Consider the following 20,243-nt stretch of genomic DNA (forward strand, 5'->3'; position numbering starts at 1 on the left):
TCCATCACTTGTTGAAGGGAGGGATTGACCAGTTTCAAAATCTGTTCCCTTATACGAACATCGGAAACGTTCTGTGCAATTGCATCACGTATCATAGTATCTGAATAAGGGAGTCCACATTGACACTCAAAAGCACAATCCCAGGTAAGGCCTTGCAAGGTTGCAACCCACTCCCGATTAGTCTGACCTGCCGTATGTTTTGTACGAAAGAAGGTATATCATTTGGCAACTACCTTGACTGATTCTTTGAAATTCGCATCTAATGCACACAAAATTTCTTCGTAGGACAGAGTTGCTACGTCGCGCCGCGTACGTGGTCACCCCGACGGATGAAAGCAAAAATGGCTGCCGCTCGTTACCTTGAATTCTGTAGGCGGCGAGATGGAATCCAAATTGGTGTGACCACTCGGTCCAGCTTTCCAGTGCAGCATCAAAAGGTCGAAAAGTAGGTGCAACAGCATGTTGAGGCTGCGGTAGTGGTGAAGCGGCTGCTGCCGCATCGTTTTGCATTGCACGTTGACCCTGGACGAGCTGTCCAAGGGCATCCAGTAAGGCCTGCGTCTGCTGATTCTGTAAGCGATAAAATTCAGACAGTATATCTGGAGATTGTGGCGAAGCCATTACACAAGTAAATCAGGGCAATATCGATACGAACGCGGTTTTGCCTCGTCGCCAATGTTGTGGTTGGCAGGAGAGCCAACTGTATGGTTAAAGGAGGCCGAAATGCATGCGTCTCACCTCACGCATGCTGGCGTGAGGTCTGGAACATGACAAGGGAATTAGAATTGAGAAAAACGGACGTAGCTGGTGGAATACTTAACTTTAATCCATTAATGACGAACGACGCTCTTTATGGTGCATGATTCACAATATCAATAGTACAGATACTGGCGCCTTGCTAGGTCGTAGCAAATAACATAGCTGAAGGCTATGCTATCATCTTGGCAAATGAGAGCGTAGAAGTCAGTGAACCATCGCTAGCAAAGTCGGTTATACAATTGGGGCGAGTGCTAGGAAGTCTCTCTAGACCTGCCGTGTGGCGGCGCTCTGTCTGCAATCACTGATAGTGGCGACACGTGGGTCCGACGTATACTAACGGACTGCGACCGATTTAAAGGCTACCACCTAGCAAGTGTGGTGTCTGGCGGTGACACCACATAATAAACTAACGATCTCTCAGGTCAAATGACTGTTACCAAATTGTGGCTAATGCACCCTCTCCTTCAGCACTAGCTACTCTTAAGTGCACAGGTGGAAGCTTTTCTCCAACACATCTAGATTCCCTCAATCCTTATGGCCTAAAGTCAGCACTCCCTTTCATCAAAAATCCCTTGTGTTTCTGTCTTTAATCCCAATTTTGCTTCCATGGAGAGTCATGTCTCCTTCACCTGATTTCTAAAACTTTCCTACACCTTCCTAGCTCTCTGAGCAGGGTTGCCACAAGTTCTGGAGATCAAAGAATTTCAAACATATCAGGGAAAAATCCTGTTTTTTGTTCCCGTAGCATGAAATTGTTTGATCACTGAGATGTCATGCTTCCCTACTCTCTCATTCTTACTGTTTCTCCTGCCCATCCCTCCCCTCAGCTGCCAGAACTACTTGCTGCTAACCTTGCAGCTGCTTATGTGGGGCAGCGGGGTGTGAGAAGTGGTTTGTTTGGATCTGATTCTCAGAACTTGTTGACACAGCGGCTAGAGACAACAGTCATTTGTGCACAAGTTGTGTCTGAGTGATTGTGTGAGCACTCTCGTTTTCTGACAAAGGCTATGGCCAAAAATTTAGTTGTGAGAGTGTGATTGTCTTTTCTATGTGTCTATCTGTGGCACAGCGATCGTCTTTACAGTGCGTTTCTACCTGTCCTCATTAGTGTTCATTCTCAGAATATTTGCACAAGTTATCTGCTGGTTGGGTGATCACCATGGTCTCATTTCATCAATATGGTGTCTGTGACACGTGAATAGCTGACCACATGAGTGGACTTTCATGATGAGCCATAACTACAGGCCATTTCTGTGGATATCTCTAATGGATTGGGCCTGCTGATCTGAAGCCCGTAGTTTCCCACTAATGTGTGGGCCCCGCCTGTCGGATCTAGTCCCACCGAACCACCTGCAGGCTGGGTCTGCCTGTGTGTGGCATAATGCATTGGATATTTGTGGTTTATCCAAGGACACAGGACTGTGGTGCTCCTTGGCTGGCCAGAACCCCTGGGCATTGGATTTCAGGAATTGCAACTGTCTCACCACAAGTACATAGTTCAGTGTGGCCTTTTGTGGACATTACATTTATTCTAACACATTTCGGCACATCGAAAGTAGTTTATATATTGGGAAGTATGGACAATAAGAAGAAGAAAATTGTGGCAGTTTGTACACTTATGTACGCATGTATTTCTTGAACGAAAAATCACACAATACCTGTAGAATAATAGGCATAACACAGTGAGTAATAACTGACAATAATGAACGAAGGTATTTTAAATCTGTCTTGCGACTCCAACAAAATGTGTATTTTAGCCATCAAATGTGTTTCGCTGTATTGAAATAAAATAACATCAATGGTCTTAATGAAACGTAAATGCCATTTGGCTTGCTTTCTCTATCTAAAAACAGTCCATTACAAAATATGTTGATGTTAGTACTTAAGATTTTTGCTCACACATTTAAAAATGCTAAAGTCCTTACATTTTTTGTTAACTTATGTCTTCACTTACCCTTAAGATCTCAAAATTTGTCAGGGAAAAAAATGCTAAAACTCACCTGGAAATCAGGGAAATATCAGGGAATTTCACTTGGGGAAACTTGTGGCAACCCTTCTGAGACTCCACTATGATTACAATGACAATGGTAATGACTAGCCCCATCCTCGTTAAGAGCATTGCCATCAAGCTACCCTCTTTGGACTAGTAACAGAAGAGTGTGTCAAGGGACAAAAACTGTATTTCTGCTGTTTGATTTTCACTTCATGATGTGTCAGACACCCATCTCAATCTTAATACGTATATTAACATTTATCAGTCTCACAGTTTAGACTAGTAGTATATTACAAGGTAAATATTCCTCTTGCACTTGTGTATCACATTAAGTTTTCAGACCATAACAATCCAAAAAAATCTTCTAGAAAATTTAGAAAATTAAAACTCTTATAAAATTGTTGTTACAACAAGATCCTACATTAAAGAAAATTCGCGCCGTGAGAACTAGTATTGGAAAGGGAAATTTAACATTTAAGGGGTGGCAAATGTAAAATGTCAGTATTGCTTTTTGTTGGTAGGTTTAATGTGGACAGAGGTGTCAAGGTGGGTTCTGCAGAAGTGAACACCAACATTGTGGAAGTTTGCAAGCAATTTGGAAAAGGCCCAGGTAAATTTGCATTCTGGAATGGAATCAAGGTCGTGCAGGACATTTAGAAATATTATTTTTGTATTATTACCAAATTTGGCCGTTCTTTTAAATGATTTATCATAAATACCTGTCTCTCTTATTTTTTAATTATATTTTGTGTGCTACTTTCATGCACCTGTTAATTATTACAGATACTCATATCTGATTGTTTATAGTTACAAAAGCCTTTCTATATAAGTTAAAAATAATCTCTGCTGTAGTAATCTACTTCTATTCGTCTAAAAATGACTGCTTGAAATGATCACGCTAACAAAAGACAGTGTCATGTACATTTACAGCAAGTGAAGACATGTGAGAACTTCACGAATGACGTGACTACTTGGAGATAAGCACCAGGTTTCAGCATTTATTTTGAACCAGTACCCTTGATGAAGTGAAATGCAGTGTGTCATTTGGTTGATCAGATATAAGCTGTCATAAATTCTGGATATGGGGGCTAAGTGAAAATTTCTCAGTCTGGCATCAAGATAACATTAACGAAATATTGTATTTGTTACACTGTTTAATTAAAATTTTCTGTACACATATTAGAGGACATTAATAGAGGGTGTACCCACCCTTCACTTTAATGTTTGAATTGAACTCTTCTGGGGACATTTTCAGTGGAGTGTCGGACTGTCTGCAAAAGAATGGCAGCCCATTTCTTCTCAAGAACCAAAACAAAAGAAGGTAGTGACGTTGGATGCTAGGGTCTGCAGTGAGAGCAACGTTCCAAATCATTCAAAAGGTGCTCTTCTGGTTTCAAGTTGGGACTCTTGAGCAGGCCAGGCCATTGTCCACAACCCATTGCTTCACAGATGCTGCTTAATGACATTGTATTTTCATGCTATTTTGATCAATTGTCATCTCCAAATTGTTCCTGTACAATACGCAGTGCTGCAAAATGTGCCCGTACCCTGCACGTTTAGCACAATAATGGGACCACATCTAACCATGATAAATATGACACTATAGTGTACCACCACCACTTCCATACTTCACTGTTGGCACTACACTTGATGGGAGAGAACATCCTCCAGGCATTCGCCAAACCCGAAACCTTCCACCAGATTGTCACAGGTATAGTGTGATCATCAGTCCAAGTCACTCATTTCCATTCATCCACTGTCCAATGGCGCTGCTCTTTACTCAACCTGAAGCTTCTTTTAGCACTGACTACAGAAATGTGTGGCTCACAAGGAGCTGTTCAATGTGTTATCCATTTCTTTTCAACTCCCTGCATATTGTCATTGTGCTAGGTGGATTGCTGGTAGCACTTTGGAGCTCGAGAGCAATTGCTTCCACTAATTTCAGATGTCTTTTTAGAGCCACACTCTGAAGTGCTCAACTGTCCTTCTCTGTCATTACATTGCGTCTACCTGGTCTCGGTTTAGCTGTTGTTGTTCCTTCATGTTTCCACTTCATTATCACATCCACAGCAATCAATGTGGGCAGCTTCAGAAGGATTGAAATGTCACTAATGGCTTTGTAGCTTAGGTAACATCCATGGCATTCAAAGAGACTGAGCTGTCCTTTCCAACTCATTCCGTCATTACTGCTTCTCTAATGTCAACACAGTACCCCCCCCCCCCCTTTTATATTGGCGGACCATCTCTCGTGGCATCTAGTGATCAATTCTGCATTACATTGGGGTGTTTTGATAATTTTGATTAAATAGTTTGTTGAGAAATGAGGCAACATAATATAAATAAAATTTCAAAGTGTTATCATTTGTATTTGAATGAATTTTTACAAATGAAAAGTCATCCACATTCTTTTAATGGATTATAAGTAGTCTGCTCATTTTTATTTTATTTCATTTTTTAACTTTATTTTCAATGGCTGAGAACTGAGCAACTAAATGTAAAAGTGACTATAATTCTTGTGATGGTAACCCTAATGGACATCCCCAAACTGTTAGTACAGATGAAAAGCTAGTAATTACCTCCTGGGCCTACGACTATGAGTGAGACTCCTGTTAAGGAAGTTGGATCACAAACAATAAGCACAAGCCTCTCTCATGGTATGTCATGTGGTTGCCAACTATTATGGATTTTCCATAATTGTTATGGATTTACTACCTTAGTTACAGAGTTAAAGGAAGTTAGTAAAATTATTTATTTTATAAAAAAATGAAAAGTTACATTTCACTAATCATGTGGTGCTAAAACATTTTATAGATTGTAATGATTTCCTTCCTGGTTGCACAGTAAACCTGTCTACAAATAATTTCATCACCATGGCTTACTAAAGGCATAGAGTTCAAAACATGTCCTGCAAGACTGCTCACAACATTGTTCGCTACTAGTACTGGACTACCAATGTTTGCAACATGTTGTCAACATCGTGGCAACACGAAACCAGCGTACCACAGCTGTGTCGGTACAGATGAAAGGAACTTGACTAAATGCCACTATACAGTGCTACAGTGCTAGTGTTTGGTTTTGCTTAGTCTGTAGTGTTGCATGTTGTTTTTGTGTGTGATGGGGCAAGAAGCAAAATTAATAAACTTGTCACACACTACAAGGCAGGGGATTGGCTCTGGAATGTTTGAAGTCACAGTTTTAAAAGGATTATACAGAAGCAGGACTCCATACAAAAAAAAAAAAAAAAAAGATTTCTCTCACATTCAATACTGCCGCAGCAACAACAACAGGATTCATTATCTGACAAGAGAAAAATTTGCTGTCAGCAAATTACATGAACTGCCACGACACGCTTAAGATGCCCATTGTGAGACCTAAATGAATTTGTGGATTAGGCAAGTAACCAAACATCCAGAGGACGAAGTCCATTCCATGTAAACTCAGCCACACCGTTATGGAGCCACCACCAGTTTGCACAGTGCAATGTTGACAATTGTGTCCATGGCTTCATGGGGTTTGTGCCACAGTCGAACCCACCATCAGCTATTACCAACTGAAATCGGGACTCATCTGACCAGGCCATGTTTTCCATTCATATAGAGTCTAACTGATATTGTCATGAACCCAGGAGAGGTGTTGCAGGCGACGTCGTGCTATTAGCAAAGGCACACACATCAGTCGTCTAGTGTCATAGCCCATTAACACCAAAAATCACCGTCCTGTCCTAATTGGTATGTCTGTCTTCTGTATTTGTGAAAGACTCTACTACATTGACTGATAAAATACATTTATGTGGTGTATCTTTACAGGTGTGTCAAAGTCTCAAATAATTTTTGGCTAATAGAATCCAATGTGCTGTACTGACAGTAGATATTCAACAGAAATGGAAGTAACATTCAGTGTCCACTCTGTCAGAGAGAGAGAGAATGTAATAGTATCGGTTTTATAAACTTCTGGAAGACTTAGATTTTTCTGAAGGCTGTATGGGAGGTTCAGTTCTTCTACAGGGGAACCTTCATACAATTTTTAATCCTATAATTTTTAGAGTGGTGCTTAATAGTCAGATTCCTTGTTAAGTGGGCTGGTAATCCAATGTTTAATGAATTCAGAGATGCTTTACCAGGATCATAAAAAGTTACTGCAGACCATAAATAAGAGTAACACACAAATAAGGGCCTATTTTTCTTGTTCAGTTTTTCTCTGTCACAATTTTAATTATTTTGTGAGCAACATTTATGTAGTTAATGTGTTACTAAACTGTCATTCTTAAAATATTTTGTGGATTTGTTCTGATGCGTGGTTCGTTTTCTACCTTCTGAAGCAGAGCAGCGCAATGGCTATGCAACCAGTGTTATATCCATCTTTTACTGCCCCTGTGAGTGAGACTGGTATTGCAATTGTTGCCACTAGTGCTACTTCTGGAGAAATAACAGAAATTATTGAAGCTCCTGATTCACCTTCAGTAAGTATAAATGTTCCATATCAGTCCTGCTTCACAAAACTTTCATCATAAAATAATGTTACTGTTTGTTTCATTTATTGACAAATTCATTTAATTGGATAGATAAAAAAAAAAATCTACTTACCAAGTGCCGGCAGAATACACATGTAAAAGATTGTTGTAATTGGGAAGCTTTTGGAGCCAGTGGCTCCTTCTTCTATGCAGAAGCATTGAAGGGGAAGGAAGAAGGGTGAAAGAAAAGGACAGGAGAGACCTAGAAAAAGGGTAGATTTCGGGAAAGTCACCCAGAACCATAGGTTACCTGTACAGAAAATCTCCCGCGGTTCACGGCAACTTTTCCTGAAGTATGTCCTTTTTCTTAGACCTCTCCAGTTTTTTCCCTTCACCTTCCTTCTTTTCCATTGAACCCTTCTGCCTGAAGAGGGAGCCACTGGCTCTGAAAGCTTGCCAATTACAATAGATTTTCATGTGTGTGTTATGCTGCCACTTGTGAGTAGATGTTTTATCTATCCAGTTAGATAATGTATGTTTGATTTGTCATACAACTGACCAAATTTAATGGTATTGTCATACATTCATCATTTTATTTTGATGATTTTTTTTATTGTTGTCAGACAGTCATGGTCACTACAGTTATTTTGCTTTGTGTAATTTCTATTAATGAATACAATTAATGAATGTTTTTACCTAATAGAGTAGTAATTGTTTGGTCTCACCACATCAAGCAGTTTGAAGGGTGTTTAAATGTTCAGTTAGATAAACAGTAAGACTGGTTGGTTATGGTCATTTCATCTCATTTTGAATCCTGTTGCAGGTGGCTAAGTTCTGATACCTCTTATAAAAACTTTTTAAGTAATGTGAATATTTGAAGTTCAATTTGTCCAGCACTTTTCATAATTCAGAGGTATTTGAAAAATTGTCTTTATTACTAATTGTTTGTGTAAAAGTTCACATTTTGCATCTGGCATTTGTAGCAAAGTTTTAGTCACCTGTTTCTTAACTTTACTTTGTTATCTTCTACATTTAAACATCTGAAAAGCCGGGCGTAGTGTGTGTTTCCAGAGATCACCTGAACTGGAACTGTTTTGTGAAGACGTTAATGCATGAAGGCTACTCCATATAAATGTAATTTATGGAACGGAGTTAGGAAGACCACTAAACAGGACAACATTTGTGTCCTTAAGATGTTAGAAAAAGCAAAACTTGAATTACATGAATTATAAAGAATGCAAACCAGAATGACTTTGGATGAAAGTGTTGAATGTGTTTGTGTCTCAGTTAACCAGCAGACTTCCCTTGTTACGAAAAGAGAAGAAGAGCCTTGTGCAGAGGGACTAAAGAAAACAACTTAGGTTAAATGAGATGAAAAATAAAATAGGAAATGAAATATTCTGCCTTGTGTAATGTTGTATACATATAGGCAAACAGCTGTAGGAGACATTAGATTTAGGATATTGATCAGAAATTTCATAAAGCCATGTGTTGGTGTTGACAAGATAATAAGAAATCTATAATGGTATAAGGATTTCAGCAAAGAGGGCTATTTTTTGATAGTCTGTGGAGCTAAGAAAAGTATTAAGTTCACCTTGCAAGGTATATGGGAAACTATTGAGCATAGTATTGTAGGTTTGAGGTACCATGAAAGGTACCATAGGCTTGAGGTAAGCTGTAAGGTGCAGTGATGTATCTATTCCAGCACTTACTGTTACGAGACGGAGTATGCAATTACCCCCCCCCCCCCCCCATTAACCATGGACCTTGCTGTTGGTGGGGAGGCTTGCGTGTCTCTGTGATACAGATAGCCGTACCGTAGGTGCAACCACAACGGAGGGGTATCTGTTGAGAGGCCAGACAAACGTGTGGTTCCTGAAGAGGGGCAGCAGCCTTTTCAGTAGTTGCAAGGGCAACAGTCTGGATGATTGACTGATCTGGCCTTGTAACAATAACCAAAACGGCCGTGCTGTGCTGGTACTGCGAACGGATGAAAGCATGGGGAAACTACGGCCGTAATTTTTCCCGAGGGCATGCAGCTTTACTGTATGATTAAATCATTCAATCTGTATATTGAGCAAGCAGTAAAGGAAACAAAAGAAAAATTCGGAGTAGGTATTAAAATTCATGGAGAAGAAATAAAAACTTTGAGGTTTTGCCGATGACATTGTAATTCTGTCAAAGACAGCAATGGACTTGGAAGAGCAGCTGAATGGAATGGACAGTGTCTTGAGAGGAGTAAGAGAAGTAAGAGTGATTTCAGGTGTGCCGCAGGGGAGTGTCATAGGGCCGTTGCTATTCACAATATACATAAATGACCTGGTGGATGACATCGGAAGTTCACTGAGGCTTTTTGCAGATGATGCTGTGGTGTATCGAGAGGTTGCAACAATGGAAAATTGTACTGAAATGCAGGAGGATCTGCATCGAATTGACGCATGGTGCACAGAATGGCAATTGAATCTCAATGTAGAGAAGTGTAATGTGATGCGAATACATAGAAAGTTAGGTCCCTTATCATTTAGCTACAAAATAGCAGGTCAGCAACTGGAAGCAGTTAATTCCATAAATTATCTGGGAGTACGCATTAGGAGTGATTTAAAATGGGATGATCATATAAAGTTGATCATCGGTAAAGCAGATGCCAGACTGAGATTAATTGGAAGAATCCTAAGGAAATGCAATCCGACAACAAAGGAAGTAGGTTACAGTACGCTTGTTCGCCCAATGCTTGAATACTGCTCAGCAGTGTGGGATCCGCACCAGGTAGGGTTGATATAAGAGATAGAGAAGATCCAACGGAGAGCAGCGCGCTTCGTTACAGGATCATTTAGTAATTGCAAAAGCGTTACGGAGATGATAGATAAACTCCAGTGGAAGACTCTGCAGGAGAGATGCTCAGTAGCTCGGTACGGGCTTTTGTTAAAGTTTTGAGAACATACCTTCACCGAAGAGTCAAGCAGTATATTGCTCCCTCCTACGTATATCTCGCGAAGAGACCATGAGGATAAAATCAGAGAGATTAGAGCCCACACAGAAGCATACCGACAATCCTTCTTTCCACGTACAATACGAGACTGGAATAGAAGGGAGAACCGATAGAGGTACTCAGGGTACCCTCCGCCACACACCGTCAGGTGGCTTGCGGAGTATGGATGTAGATGTAGATGTAGATGTAGATGTAGATGAACATCAACAAAAGCAAAACGAGGATAATGGAATGTAGTCGAATTAAGTCGGGTGATGCTGAGGGAATTAGATTAGGAAGTGAGACACTTAAAGTAGTAAAGGAGTTTTGCTATTTGGGGAGCAAAATAACTGATGATGGTCGAAGTAGAGAGGATATAAAATGTAGACTGGCAATGGCAAGGAAAGCATTTCTGAAGAAGAGAAATTTGTTAACATTGAGTATAGATTTAAGTGTCAGGAAGTCTTCTCTGAAAGTATTTGTATGGAGTGTAGCCATGTATGGAAGTGAAACATGGACGATAAATAGTTTGGACAAGAAGAGAATAGAAGCTTTTGAAATGTGGTGCTACAGAAGAATGCTGAAGATTAGATGGGTAGATCACATAACTAATGAGGAAGTGTTGAATAGGATTGGGAAGAAGAGAAGTTTGTGGCACAACTTGACCAGAAGAAGGGATTGGTTGGTAGGACATGTTCTGAGCATCAAGGAATCACCAATTTAGTACTGGAGGGCAGCGTGGAGGGTAAAAATCGTAGAGGGAGACCAAGAGATGAATACACTAAGCAGATTCAGAAGGATGTAGGTTGCAGTAGGTACTGGGAGATGAAGAATCTTGCACAGGATAGAGTAGCATGGAGAGCTGCATCAAACCAGTCTCAGGACTGAAGACCACAACAACATGCAATTATCATAATTATCATCTCCATTTGACTAGAGAATTTGGATACATTAGCTTGACTATTTACAGGAAGTGTCTGTCAGGAGTCAGCTTTTTTCAGGTTTAATTCTGAATTACTGCAGTGACTTATTAAAAAATAAAACTTTGTAATGGACTACCTTTGCACTACATTAAGATAGAGGAAAACCATAATATTAGGAGTATTAAGAAAAAAGTTGTCCAGTTCCTAAAATGAATCTTTCGTTGTCCAGTTCCTAAAATGAATCTTTCACTTCGGACAAAAGTATTTTTAAACTTGGTAATAATAACGTAAATATTTTTATTATCAGTTATTAATTTTGATACGCAAGTAGCTGATGGAGCATGTATTTTACACTTTATTAAAAGAACATTCTTTCTAAAACTTTAAATAACACTCTGCTTCCCAAAAACAGGATTTTAGTATTTTCAGCTCCCCCCTATGGTAAATCTTACAGTGAAATCTGTGTTAAAACGTATGCTTAAAACATATGTTCCAACAGTGCAGGTTGTCAAAGACCAGTTTTAGCTCAGATTCACAGAATATTGTGAATATATTTCTAGAGTTACTAATTTTGTGTCACTTGAGTATTCGTGTGTGCTTAAATGCTGCCCACAAACTACAGAGACTGATCAAAATTAGGTCTGAAGTGCACACATCTCTTTCAGTGTGTCCCACTGATTTCTGAATGTTAAAGTAAGAATGTTGTTAAAAGAAGTTCCAGTAATAATGCAAAGTAGGGATAGGAAAAAATCATTTCATTTTATAACCTGATTTGATGAAACTTGTTGCAAAAGTTGGCGTTACTTCATGCTGAAGTCTGTGTTACTTTGTGCCAAATTCAATGTTACTTTTGAATGAAGTTATTCCACTTCAGGCAATTGAAACATTATTTATTGAGATTGGAAGGAAGAGTTGTTGCATGTGAAGATGTGAATTTATCTATTGTCCCATAGATCACACACATTAGAAAGATTGTGAAATAATGATAGTAACACTCAAGTTTAAATATACCACACAAGTGGCAAAGATGTAAATGTTCTACATGAGATTTAAATTCAAATGTTTATATCATTATTCCATCAGATTTCTAGTGTTTATGGAAGAGCAAATAAATTAGGACCACCAAATGCATCTACTCTTACACAGCCTGTCACAACTCGGTATTGTTGAGGGGGTTACAACAACCTACAATGCTCGAAAATGACCATGTGTCAAAATTGCAGTCACAATAAATATTGTTTTAACAGCCTAAAGTGGAATGATTTCATTTAAAAAATTCATGAAAGCTTTGGATACAGCCGTGGTCATCAAACTTCTCGGAGTTATCTGCCACATTCTGGGCCATTTGCCACATTCAGGGCCATTTGCCAGATTTGTTTTTTTGTGCTAATATCAGTGTTATCTTAGTTGTCACACCAAAGTTAGTTACATGATATCAGAGTTACATGGAAAATGAACTGTTGGTGTAAGTTTATACACGGACCTCTGCCTTGAACAGCTTAGAGGTAGTTTTAACAGTCAAGAACTACCAGTTACAAATGTTAGGAAACTGCCATCCTCAGAATTATAACAATTTTAAGTGGCAAAATTACAAATTTCACGATATCTCATAAAAACCATCAATTTTGTGATATCAAGTAATGGAAAATCCAGAATTTTGCATAATGTCTTTTAAAACTGCTAATTTACATTATTTTTCATGTTACCATTTTCTAAAATTTTCATGTCCACACCCATAAGTGCTCAATAGGATTGGAATCAGGTGACGTAGCCCCCTACACACACACACACACACACACACACACACACACACACACACATCCTTATATCTCTTGAAATCTCCACAAGTTACTCCACCTCAATTCAGGAATGGTGTTGTCAAGTAATGTCTTGTTGAATGTAAGCAAATAAATGGCTGCACAGAATGCGGCCATAGTTTGTTGCATTCACCGATAAGAGTTGTTGGAGTATTTATTGGGGACTCATTTCATCTGCTGTAAATAGCCCCAATACCAGTAGTCTGAATAATGCGGTATTGCCACTTTGGCTGCAACCCCACACGTACTTGACATGCATTCATTGTGTACAAGTGTGTACCTTGATTCATGATTGCATATAACCTTTTTACATACTTCGATTGTCTAATTGTAAGTATTAATGTACCCATACTAATCTTTGTATCCTGTGACATGAGGTGAACAGAGAAACACACGTGGAGTGGTGGCTTTTGTGTCCTACACACATCAAAAATGTTTTGCATCACCTCGGTTCTGAGAGTTCCGGAACATGTATAGAAAATTGGAATAAAGATGAACATAAACATCATTTCCACCCTTTTATTGCTCATGAAAACCACACATTGCATGTTGTACAACAATACAATGAGACCTTTAGAGGTGGTGGTCCAGATTGCTGTACACACCAGTATCTCTGATACCCAGTAGCACATCCTCTTGCATTGATGCATGCCTGTATTTGTCGTGGCGTAGTATCCACAAGTTCCTCAAGGCACTGCTGGTCCAGATTGTCCCACTCCTCAACGTCGATTCAGCGCAGATCTGTCAGAGTGGTTGGTGGGTCATGTTGTACATAAACAGCCCTTTTCAATCTAATCCAGGCATGTTCGATAGGTTCATGTCTGGAAAACATGCTGGCCACTCTAGTCGAGTGACGTCGTTAATCTGAAGAAAGTAATTTAAAAGATGTGCACTATGGAAGGTGCGAATTGTCGTCCATGAAGGCGAATGCTTCGTCAATATGGTTGCACTATCAGTTGGAGGATGGCATTCACATATCATACAGTCGTTACAGCACTTTCCCTGACCAAGAGCAGCATACGCTGGCCCCACATATTGCCACCCTGAAACAGCAGGGAACCGCCACCTTGTTGCACTCACTGGACAGTGTGTCTAAGGCATTGAGCCTGACTGTGTTGCCTCCAAACACGTATTCAACAATTGTGTGGTCGAAGGCATATCCGACCCTCATCGGTGAAGAGAACATCATGCCAATCCTGAGCGGTCCATTTGGCATGTTGTTGAGCCCATCTGTACCGTGCTGCATGTGCCGTGGTTGCAAAGATGGACTTTGCCATGGATGTCGGGAGTGAAGTTGCACATCATGCAGCCTGTCAAGATGTCGTTAGCCAGACCATCTCACACTGCCAATAGATGGAACTGGTGACTGATGACTACTCTTCATGAAATATCTTATGCGTTGGGTACCCGTAATATGGTTTCAATCAAACAACAACACACTTTTTCCCTATCGTGTTCTTGAACACTGGTTGCGTTGGGTGACACACCAAACATTCCATTCTCTGGGACAGTTGAGGTGCTCTACTTCCAACTCCCAACTGTCAGTAGTTCAGTTGCTCATGGATGTATACCTGGAAATTCCATGACCTATATTTTGCAATGAAGAGTGATTTGTAAACGAATAACTCATGTTAAATTACTGTTAAAATAAATAAATTCTAACTCTTCACATATTCAGCAATAATGGAAATCAGTGTAAGAAATGTCGATGAAGTTTTCAAACGGGAAATTTGACTCAGGTCAAATGCTGGTAATTTTTGATGATGTAGTGATATCACTATTGGTATACATTGTTGAAAAAGAGAGAATAATTGTGAAACTAGTCTGATTCATCTTTTGGCAGAAACAGAGAGAGCACAGTTCCTAGCTGCATGTTGGAACTAGATCTAAAGGTTCAGTTACATTAAAAACTATTAAATCAGATCCTACAGTTGCTGCAAGTCTTCATACTCTCAGTTTAGACTTCCCCAGTGGCTGCAGAGCTCGGGAATAAAGCTGTTAGGCAACAAAAGTAGTTCAGAAGTGACCCAGCAGTACATGGCACGCATGAAGGCTAAAGGAAAATGCCTCTGGATCAGTATCAGACGACAAACAAAACGAATGAGATAAATTAAGTTACATTCAGAAATATTATCTTTAATAGAAATGATGAGGCAATGAAGTTAATGGTTCAGTGATAGTTTCCTCACAGTAGCGATAAACATTAAACCTGCTGGGGTACCAGAAACCAGAAAAGAAGAAAAAAGACTGAATGTGTTGGTGGAATAAAAGACAATTTAGTGATGGAGTGGGAACAGGGAAGGGGACAGGTGGGTGAAGGATGGCTGTAAAATATATATAGAGGATCGTCCACAAAGTAAGTTCCGTTTGGCTATATAAAAAAAAACGTGTACAGATACAGTAAAAAGCAACTGTCCAGCTGCTTTTCTACATAGCTTCAGAAATTTTATAGACACTTGTCATAGTGTGACACAAGTTTTTGGGTGTCTTCTTCATAGAACCATGTGGTAACATGTTCTTTCAGCTCATCATCATCATTGTAGTGTTGACCACGAAGGACAGATTTGCACAACTTCCATAGCAAGGCCACTAAGTGTAAATTTACGGGTGTGCATAATCTTCTCTTCAGTTGTGTGAACCAGTTCATCAGTAACAACAGACAGGAATTCACTTCGTTCTTCGTCGTGCAGTTGATCACGTCCTTCATTGAACAGTCTGATCTATTTTCTAACCATTAAATCACACATAGTATTTTGTCCATAAACCTCGCAGATTTGCCTATGAATTTCCTTTGGTTTAACTTTCTTTGCATTTAGAAACCAAATCACAGATTTGATTTCACACGCGGGAGCATTTTCAATTATGGCTGACATTATAAAGAAGCACTACAAAACGCACATCGGCAGCAGCGATCTGAAAATGGTGTACATGTCTTTTCGTTGAGTCAGAGTAACTGCCACGCATGCTCGGAACTGCAATCGTAACACTGCTGCAGATGGAAGTAGAAACAGAAATTACATTGTGGACAACCCTATCACAAACAAATGAAATTTGACAAATATCAACAGTATCTCTGCACTCCAAAATGCAAGAGAGATAGGAGAAGAGTGTAATTTATGGTAGATGATGAAGCAGAAAAGGTGAAAACCCTGAACTTGGTGCTAGGGGATATAGGTGAGATATTTTGTCTAATGCAGAAGAAGGCCTTTGGGCTGAAAGCTTTATCGTTTACTAATATTTTTGTTGCGTCTGTCTGCAACTTGGCATCTCCGCTATGTGGTGTGCAGCAATCTCCCCTTTTCATAATATTGTCATAGAATGTTTTGATGATCTGCTACTGCGGGAAAAATGCACCATAGCTTTAGATATATATCATCAGATACCTAGAAAATAGTGGCTATTCCCAGTTCTAAGTAAGTTAATCATGAAGAGAAAGATAAAGTTCATGCTGTAGAAAGCAACGTAATCATAAATGCCACCTGTGTCCTGTGACACTTAAGTTGTGGGTTTTCACTTATTGTGCTTCACCTTTTACCACAAATTACACTCTTCTTTCTCTTTTGCTTTTTGGAGGAAAAACCTATTCTTGAAATAGAACAGATACTGAGGAGGAGAGAGGTACATAAAAAAGATCATTTTCGATATATCATGGTGCTAAAAGTCTCTTCTGTTTGAAGATTAGTGGGCCATCCCCACACACCTAGTTACATTCCAAAATTCTGAAGAGTTTTTGTTTAGTTGTTTAGTTTTGGCCTGTTGATTCTAAGTTACTGATGTATGCATTGTGAAACAATTATAATTGTGTTAAGAATTTTCTGTGGTATGTATATTGAAAGTGAAATTATAATGAGAAATGTTAGAAAGTCTGTAACCAAATGTAGAGCATTGCAAAAGAAATATTAATTTGTAAATTTACACATGTAAATCTGCATCATTTATTCAGACATTGCATAAATTATTTTTTCCCTTTTAAATAGATTGACAGTTCTCACCAAGAAGAGCCCTGTGATGTGGAAATGGAAATGCAGGCTGATTTAACCCCAGAAACTGTAAGCACTACGTAAGTTTAGCACAAATATTAATACTTTGTGCTGCAATTGTAAGTACACTAATTATTTGTTAAACTGGATCAGCATTGTTGGAATTACTAAATTCTTCAATATATCTGCTGGCAATGAACCAATGAAGCTGTTCAAAATTTGTTGAAACTGTAGGGCCCTGTGAAACCATAATATTACATGAATGGAACAAGCTGGTTAATGTGACCATGCAGAGCAAATATTATGTGGAATATGAATAGATAGTAACTTAGGCATTCATACTGACTGTGACTTTTTAAAAGAGAGAGAATATTGTTTGTCAGTGTTATGCACTTTTGAAACAGGATGTATACACCCTGGGACAGTCGGGAAATCCAGGAAAAACCCAGGAATATTTTCATCCAGGAGAAAACCAGGAAGAACCTGGGAATTTTCAGAATTCCGCGAGTTCATCTTTATTTTACTTTTCAGTTAAATATTTGTAATTTTGACTGGTAAGGTCTGATACAAAGAATATTACTGTACCCATACTGAAAAATAATACTGCAGCAATAAAACAAAAACGAGAGAAAAAAAAAAGTATAAAACTTCAGTTGTAAGGAGATGTGCCATTTACAACAAAACACTATGCAAGCACCTGCGTCTGCCAACAGCAAAATGTGTCAAAGGCGTTAGGACGAAAACTATGCAATACTTACTAACAACAAACTGCCCCTGATGAGCGTGACATCACAACTGTTTAGGTTCATTTGAGCGGTTATCAGCGGGCTCGTGCACATGCACTATTCAGTCATATATGAGCAGTACCTTCTCCCACTTCTCCCTACTTGAAGCCAGATGCAAACTGGAAAAATATTTCTGGTGTGCCCAAACCGCCAGATTTGCCCATGTGCAGGGCAGTCTTGGTTGTAATGGGGAGGGGTAATCTCCATGTGACCCGTGTTTACATTTAGTGATCTTGTTGTTTCCTCTTCATTTACAGTTCTCACATCCGACGAAAAGAAGGCGGATTTCTGAGGCCGGGAGCTATCAAGTGAATTAAAATACATTCTACGGAAGGCTGAAATATATTATTAGTATGTTTTCTGGTTTTGTTTTATTTTCACGTTTTTGGTGGTCAAACATTAATAGCCTTGCAGAGTAATGAAGTCATTTTTGTCGGTTTGCTAAAAAAAAAAAAAAAAAAAAGTCTTTCATCAATTTTTTCCACTGTAGCAGTCAATTTATTTGAAACGATGCATTTTGTTCCACAGTATAGGCTAGTTCCAACTGTTTGCCAATTTCATGTGCGCATTTTCATCTTCTGATACGTGTCACGCTATTCCATAATAAAGAAACAAACAAGAGATAGAACAGCACTAGTACTCAAAGATAATTTACATTCCAAAAACCACAAAGGAAAGCATAATATCAGGTTGGAGCCCACTTCATTGTGAATCTGAACATATGAATGTGCACTTCAAGCCAAATTACTAGTGTAGTTTACTGAAGTCCGATGTTCTTGGAATATCCTCTGATGCCCTGCTTCCTTTATGACGTTATGTAGGTATGAACATATGGGCTTCCTACGCCATCGCAGCTGCCCACACGCAGTAATGCCTGTTTTCTGGCGCCCTTTGCAAATGCTGAAATAAAACTATTTCTAACAGGTCTTCGGAAAATATTGCAGATGATGGTTTGAGAAGTGCTACTTACAAAGTAAATTTCCTTTTACTCAAGATGAATTATATTACGTGTGAGAATGTGCGATGAAGTCCTTAAATCACAGAGCATTTGAGTCTCATTTAAAACTTAACACTTTGAGGACCAGCCACTTACAAGAATTTCGACCCAGAAACCAGGCATTTAGGTCATTATTTTAAATTTTACTGGAAAATTTGTGTGATGGATCTTAGTGTGTGTTGTTGTAGTGGTCTTCCGTCCGGAGACTGGTTTGATGCAGCTTTCCATGCTATTCTATCCTGTGCAAGCTTCTTCATCTCCCAGTACCTACTGCAACCTACATCCTTCTGAATCTGCTTAGTGTACTAATCTCTCGGTCTCCCTCTATGATTTTTACCCTCCACACTGCCCTCCAATGCTAAATTTGTGATCCGTTGATGCCTCAAAACATGTCCTACCAACCGATCCCTTCTTCTAGTCAAGTTGTGCCACAAACTTCTCTTCTCCCCAATCCTATTCAATACCTCCTCATTAGTTACGTGATCTATCCACCTTATCTTCAGTATTCTTCTGTAGCACCACATTTCGAAAGCTTCTATTCTCTTCTTGTCCAAACTAGTTATCGTCCATGTTTCACTTCCATACATGGCTACACTCCAAACAAATATATCTGAAATGACTTCCTGACACTTAAATCTATACTCGATGTTAACAGATTTCTCTTCTTCAGAAACGCTTTCCTTGCCATTGATAGTCTACATATTATATCCTCTCTACTTCGACCATCATCAGTTATTTTGCTCCCCAAATAGCAAAACTCCTTTACTACTTTAAGCCTCTAATTTCCTAATTTACTTCCCGCAGCATCACCCGACTACATTCCATTATCCTCGTTTTGCTTTTGTTGATGTTCATCTTAAACTCTCGTTTCAAGACACTGTCCATTCCGTTCCACTGCTCTTCCAAGTCCTTTGCTGTCTCCGACAGACTTACAATGTCATCGGCGAACCTCAAAGTTTTTATTTCTTCTCCCTGGATTTTAATACCTACTCCAAATTTTTCTTTTGTTTCCTTTACTGCTTGCTCAATATACAGATTGAATAACATCGGGGAGAGGCTACAACCCTGTCTCACTCCCTTCCCAACCATTGCTTCCCTTTCATGTCTCTCGACTCTTATAACTGCCATCTGGTTTCTGTACAAATTGTAAATAGCCTTTTGCTCCCTGTATTTTACCCCTACCACCTTCAGAATTTGAAAAAGAGTATTCCAGTCAACCTTTGCAAATGCTTTCTCTAAGTCTACAAATGCTAGAAATTTAGGTTTGCCTTTCCTTAATGTATTTTCTAAGATAACTCGTAGGGTCAGTATTGCCTCACGTGTTCCAACATTTCTACGGAATCCAAACTGATCTTCTCTGAGATCGGCTTCTACCAGTTTTTCCATTCGTCTGTAAAGAATTTGTGTTAGTATTTTGCCGCCATTGCTTATTAAACTGATAGTTCAGTAATTTTCACATCTGTCAACACCTGCTTTCTTTGGGATTGGAATAATTATATTCTTCTTGAAGTCTCAGAGTATTTCACCTGTCTCGTACATCTTGCTCACCAGACGGTAGAGTTTTGTCAGGA

General features: G+C 39.2%; 1 protein-coding gene across 6 annotated transcripts in view; it reads left to right on the forward strand.

The window, feature by feature from the left end:
- The window catches only part of LOC126284451 (zinc finger protein 333-like), a 166,677-nt gene that overhangs the window by 106,637 nt on the left and 39,797 nt on the right, over positions 1 to 20,243 (forward strand). For 3 of the 6 annotated variants that reach the window (XM_049983375.1, XM_049983393.1, XM_049983401.1), the window contains 2 exons: positions 7,071 to 7,211; positions 16,888 to 16,970. In XM_049983375.1, the coding sequence (XP_049839332.1) occupies positions 7,071 to 7,211; positions 16,888 to 16,970 (224 nt within the window). The remainder of the gene's footprint in view (positions 1 to 7,070; positions 7,212 to 16,887; positions 16,971 to 20,243) is intronic. The other 3 variants (XM_049983383.1, XM_049983412.1, XM_049983421.1) reach the window with 1 other exon arrangement.

Source organism: Schistocerca gregaria, chromosome 1 (assembly GCF_023897955.1).
Source record: "Schistocerca gregaria isolate iqSchGreg1 chromosome 1, iqSchGreg1.2, whole genome shotgun sequence".
Lineage (NCBI taxonomy): Eukaryota > Metazoa > Arthropoda > Insecta > Orthoptera > Acrididae > Schistocerca > Schistocerca gregaria.